Genomic DNA, 6,359 nt, shown 5'->3' with positions numbered 1-6,359 from the left:
CAGGCTGATGCTTGTGATATTGTGTCATTTGTCACAGTTTGGAGCATATCCATGCCTGAGCTTGTATTGAAAAAAGTGGTATTATCTGCACAGAGAATGGAGTGAGTATTTATGTTAGATGGTAGATCGATTGTCATTAGGATAAATAGCAGAGGTCCTAATACTGAGCCTTGTGACACACCATACTTAACTTCAGCTAGCTGTAATCTCTGTTTATCAATACAAACAATTTGTTTACGGTTGCTGAGGAAAGATTCGAAAATGTTGTCAACTTCACTGTTTGTAATTCCATAATAAACTAATTTGTTGAGGAGTGAAATATGCTCCACACATTCGAAGGCTTTGCTAAGATCACAAAAGGTAGCCTGAGCAAAATTTTTTCCTTCATAAGCATTAAGCACTTTTTTAATTAGGGAGTCAGTGGCATGGACTGCAGCTTGCTGTGGCATCTTTTTAGTTGAATGTGGAAACCCAACGTAACTAGAATGCATGATCGCTAAACTTGTAACTGCAAATCTCGAATGAGAAACATCATAATATGTTATCCTGAAGTAGATGTATGTTTCCGAGAAGCTTATCAGAAAAGTTTGTAATCGTTGCGACATATAATAAAATGTGCAGTGGCAATAAAAGGTTGCATAACACTGCAACAATTTAGGTTCTCAAAGTTACTGTGCTATTTGTTAAAATCATACCAACAAAAGGAAACTGATTAATATCTGTCCTGCCGTCTGCACTCGACGAAATCTAAATTTCAATATGAATTGAATATAATCTCGACCTAGTTTGCCCAGTGGCGTTAAGTGCTACGGCGTTGTCAGCTAAAAGAGGGCGCCTTCGATTGACTCAGGCGTTTAGTTATCAACTTTTGTTGTATTTACATGCCTGCCTCGTTTTTTATAAACTTTGTAGTGGATTTGTTTTCCACGCGAAAAACCCTTATTTAAATAGCAGTAGTTTTAGTGAGTGTTGTGTATTCACTGTATTGAAATGTAATTTTTATTGGTTGTAATGGCATTTCAATGCGATGCGGAATCCGGAGTTCAGTTTCTATCCAGATGTGGTGCCAATTTGAGCCTTAAAGGGATAGATACGGTGATATTTGAAACTGGCCCCGAATTAAATGATGTGATTGAAATTACTGGCGATCCATCGTGTGGAAAGACGTTACTTGTGACGAAGTTTTTAGTGAAATGCGTATTACCGAAAGAATGGGGAAAATTCCATATTGGCGGGCTGAATGTTGGGGCTATATTGATGGATACAGACCATCACTTTCATTTGCTAAAACTTGTAAATTTGATGGAGCTACATCTTATGAAATGTAGGACACACAGTGAAGATGTTGAGGACAACAAAACAGTGTTAGATTCGGCGACGGCGGAGAAAATAATCAAGGAATCTCTAAGAAAACTTATAATTCTTAAATGCTACGACAGTGCACAGTATCAAATTACATTGCATTCTTTAGAAAGACTGTTAAGTGTCAACCGATATGTTAGTCTGCTGGTGCTAGATAGCATAACGGCGTACTATTGGCAGGATGTAGCCCAGGGTGGCGTTCGTAAAATGGATCTTTACGTGAAGAAAATGCTTCAGACGATAAAGAAGTGCCTCATGGAGTATAAACTAGTGCTAATGTATACCAAGCAAACATATTTCCAATCAACAAAATCATCTACAGACGTTCATGATGATAAGACCACACCTACATACAGAATTCATCTCCAGCAGTGTCAGGGCCAATTGAATAATAATCTATTCTATGCACAGATTAGTGGACAAGGCAAAACAAAATGTATTTTGTATAAAATTGATAACAGTGGTATAACATGGAATCCGTAAAGCAGTCATAGTCTTATATTAAAGTTGAGTTCTGATACCATCAATTTACTATTCTTCGTTTGCCATTTGTCAGAATATATTCAGCCATGTTTTTTTACAGTGTAGCAAGTGTGAATTATCTGTATGATGTATTATAGTTAGTTTATGAATGAAATTTAACTTCACATCGTGAGTACTTCTTTTATTATGATCTTGAAAGACCCCGGATTGTCAATTTTGATAGCCAACACTTGGAAAAATTTATTTTTCTGTTTTAAGCATAATTTTTGTGATAGTTGCACTATGGGAGGAAGGGAAAAAAACGTTTCTTTTCGAGGTATAGTTTTTGTAGGAGAGTAGAAAATTTAAAGTTCTAAGGGATGAAGCAGAAAGGATGAGTCATTTCTGGGAAAAATTGTAGAAACATTCTGGCAATGGTAGGTCCTAATCGGGTAATATGTAAGAAAGCAATCCGAATCCTTAAAGATCAAATTTTGATGCCATGAAATTAGTTGATGTGGAAGATAATGGTGGTAGATATGCAGGAAGAGCTTCTAGAGGAAGATTACATTTTAATAATATTTCAACAAGCTGCTAGATATTGTGGAATTCAAAGAACAAGGGAGAAGCCAGGAATATGTAGCAGATGGACAGGTTAGTGAAAGAGAGGTACTGTTGGAATGACTCAAATACATGTTGTGGACAAAGTCTCCTTTTGTGATATTGTAAAATGCTTACATTGGCAAATATAAACAATTAGACCACTACAGTTATGATGCAGTGACACATTCCATTAGTACACTATTTGTTAGTACATACTGTTATACATAATTAAAGAGTTTTGACAAAAGCTGTGTGGTTGTTGTACTAGTATAGTGCAAACAATCTTCTGTTAGTATGAAGTACCGTATGACACGAAATTTTCATTGTTGTGACTATATTTTGCTCTGTGGTAATTTGGATGTTATCTATCCTTTTTTTCTCTGTCTTGCTACTGCTGTGCTTTTAAGGATTTCTTAATATTTGAGTAAGTGGATATAATGGCATAAAATGCTCCTGCGTTAGAAGTATTTACTTTGTAGTTAGTGCCAGAGAGTGTGTACTTTAGCTATAGGCCTACCTGATTTGTCCTTATGTCTGACTGACATCATAGTTGTTGACAATTCCACATGAATCAGTTTCACTTTTACCTGAAAACTGTTTCCCCAGGTAGTGTGTTCCAAATAAAATTGTCCAGAGGTGGAGTCCTATGATCCCTAGCCAGCTGTTTTTTATCAGTGTGTAATGTCTATATTATGTGATCATCACTGTTGGGTAGGTGCCACATAGTTAGTTAGTTACTTACTTTCATGTTCCACTGATCATTTTGTATGATAAATCATCATGATGTGGAATGAGTTATTTTACATTCATATTGCAAATTAATTTGTACTCTAAACATCACCATATAATTATTTTCCTTTCCGGACCTCCTGCTCACTGGGCACGTGCGCTAACCACTACATCTCCCTGGCTTTGTACAAGTGTACGGTCTACCCTAGCATGCCTCCCTCATTAGTTGAAATTCCCTTTCATGCCTCATCCCATGTTGTATTCCCCTTAACTTGAGCAGCGTTGTAGAAGCTCTCCAATTGTGTTGGAATAGCACCTCCCCCATTTTATCTGATGCTGAAGTGCTATTCCAATACAGTTGGAAGACGTCTGCAATGCTATTCAAGTTTAGAGGATATACCCAGTGGGCTGAGGTTCGAGTGGGAATTTGGATTGAGGAGGGAGGCGTGCAAGGGTAGTTTGTGCAGTGATACATAGCCACTCTACAACAATGGCTAGTGGTTAGTGCATCTGCCTAGTGAGCAGGAGACATGGCTTTAAATCCCGGCCATGGTACATATATTCATTTGTTTCTTCAGTCTACATATACACATAGTAGATGTTTCAGGCTAGAATATGTCTCTGTGACCATTGACATTTATTTTAGATGATTGGGGGAGGGGGGAGGATTCGCTCATAGAGCTAAATATGTAGCACACTAACTTGTGAGACAGAGAAGTGAAGCAGAATCAAATTTAATGTGCATGGCACACTGGCCATCCAGAGTGGTTTCTCACATTCTTTTAGGCAGATGATGAGCTGGTCCCCAATCCCACCTCAGAGAGTATGATATACAGAGAGTTAAAATATGATAACACACAAAACAAAGTTTACAGGATTCACAGGCAGATAGTGCACCTCCCTTAGGGTAACTTAATTACTGTGGTGTCAGGAAGAGCATCTGGGTTAAAATTTAAATAATAGAATAAAATTTTGCCAAATACTGGAAGATTGGATCCCAGACCAGATGGGATAAATTCAAGGGAAATAAGAAGAAGAAGGGGAGAAAACTGGCAAAGAATAGGACAGATACTCTAATTTATTCTGAAATGAAATACTGTAAACCTTGTAGCTATGTAATGACTTCTGAATTAGTCATTTGTGTGTCCAAGGATCATTCTACAATGATATAGGATTTATAAGTTTAATTCAAGAAATAGTTAAGTGATATATAGAGACATAGGAATATACCTATGTCTTTAATGAGAAGAGGACAGGACAATTGGCTGGCTCTGTACTTGTTGAAGGATCTGTCTCAACATTTGCTTGAACTGATTTACAAAAACCTAAACCAGGTTGGCTGGACCAAACGTAAACTTCTATCCTGCAGAATCTGACACCCGCAGCTTAACAAATGCATTACCTCATTCGGATATATCTAATATGTAGTTCTCTTATGTTTGTATGTACTGGGAACAAGTTAGCTGAACATGAAATTAATTATGCCATGTTCATTTAACATAACAACTTGAATAATTATTATACACTGTTCATTTAACCTTTTTGCTGCATACGACCATGCTGCCGCTCCATTGTTACTTCACCATGTCTTCCCTTCCGCTCGTCCAAAAAAATGGTGTCAGCATCCCCTCAGGATGAGTAGGACATTGAACTTGGAAGAACATGGTGAACATTAGTATTATACACTAGACCTTCTCTCTCTCTCCCCCCCCCCCCCCCCCCATACACCAAAACACACTAATTAATCATTAACTGCTATATTTAAGAGGTATTTTTAGCTAGGTGTCACACTAATTTCCTCAGGCAAATTATTATAAATTATTACATAGTTTTAATACCTGGCAGAAATTGCTGTTTAGCTCTTTTTATTTCTTTGCCCATGGCAAATGTAAGTCCGAATCACAGGACACTGGCTATTACACACTGATGATATGACACTAAGAGCATAACTTGCTGGTGATCTTTTTGTCAGTGTCTCCATGTGTTCATCCACATCAGTTAACAGATGTTCGTCTCTAAAAATATCGTGTTTGCTACACATTATACAGGGTGTCCCATTTATCTTGACCACCTTAAATAACTGTTTGTTTAGGTGCAAATTACAAAATGTTTCAAGCAAATGTGCTTTAGCCATCAAGGGGACATCAATCAGCATGATTGCCTTTGTTGTAGCTTTGTTTTTTACAAAGATATGAACAGTGGTATGACCTTTTTAAATGGAACCCTGTATTTTTTATTCGGTAATTCATTTCCTCTCCTAAAGACCTATTCAAAAATGTATCACAATGTACCTTTCACTGAAACACAATGTTATTAATTACATAGGCCCCTAACACACCATTGACTTTGAGCTCCGGATCACAAACCCATCCACTTGCTGGAGTTCTCAGAGAACAAATGAAAACCTAGTAAAAACATAACACAAAATTGACTTTGACTCTCCTGTACCAATGCCCAGGAGTAGAACATTCAAAGGTGCTCAAAGTTGTGACCCTGGACACTGATACATTGGTGCACCTGTTGAATGAAAGAATTATTTACCGCTTCCAGTGTTGCCTGCTGAAGAGAATTACAAGCAAGCACGATAAGTTCCTGCATGTCCTCTGTAGTTGTTCGAATATTGTGATGTACAATGTCTTTAATGCATCCCCAAAGAAAAAAGTCCAGAGGATTTAAATCAGGAGACTCAGCAGGCCAAGTAACTGTTCCTCCTTGACCAATCCATCTGGCAGGATACCTTCGGTTCAGAACATGATGTGCATGCAAGGCATTATGTGCTGGACCACCGTATTGATACCACATAAGCATTCTGGTTCTTAGCAGCACTTCATCCAGAAGAGGAGGAAGTAGTTGTCTGAGGAAGTTGGCATACGCTGTGCCATTTAGACTACTATGGATGAAATAAGGGTCAATAATTGTAGTACCAATCATCCCACACCAAATGTTAACCCTACATTGACGCTGATGTTCCACCTGTCTAAGCCATTGTGAGTTGTCCTTGTATTTACCTGTCCTTTGTTTGAGAAGGAACATTCATCGGTAAATAGAACTTTGGAGAAGTAGTTCAGGTTGGTGAGGATTTGCTGCTGTGCCCACTGACAGAACTGTACACAATTCTGGAAATCGTTCCCATGCAATTCTTGATGCAAGTGTACATGGTAAGGATGGAATCGGTAACGTATAAGAATATGATGTACACTGGT

At 37.9% G+C, this 6,359-nt stretch overlaps 1 protein-coding gene across 1 annotated transcript; it reads left to right on the top strand.

The window, feature by feature from the left end:
* The first annotated feature begins 809 nt into the window (after nt 1-809).
* Nucleotides 810-2,593, top strand: LOC124798431 (DNA repair protein XRCC2-like). The gene has a single exon (XM_047261840.1). The coding sequence runs from the start codon at nt 1,012-1,014 to the stop codon at nt 1,843-1,845; it is 834 nt and encodes a 277-aa protein (XP_047117796.1). The 5' UTR covers nt 810-1,011; the 3' UTR covers nt 1,846-2,593.
* Nucleotides 2,594-6,359: the final 3,766 nt, after the last annotated feature.

The sequence above is a fragment of the Schistocerca piceifrons genome, chromosome 5 (assembly GCF_021461385.2).
Source record: "Schistocerca piceifrons isolate TAMUIC-IGC-003096 chromosome 5, iqSchPice1.1, whole genome shotgun sequence".
Classification (NCBI taxonomy): Eukaryota; Metazoa; Arthropoda; class Insecta; order Orthoptera; family Acrididae; genus Schistocerca; species Schistocerca piceifrons.
Note: the sequence above shows the minus strand (reverse complement) of the source record. Positions and strands in the feature narration are given on the sequence as shown.

Bases quoted from the DNA above. Each gene is read 5' to 3' on its own strand.
- LOC124798431 (XM_047261840.1), top strand. From the start codon at position 1,012: ATGGCATTTCAATGCGATGCGGAATCCGGAGTTCAGTTTCTATCCAGA.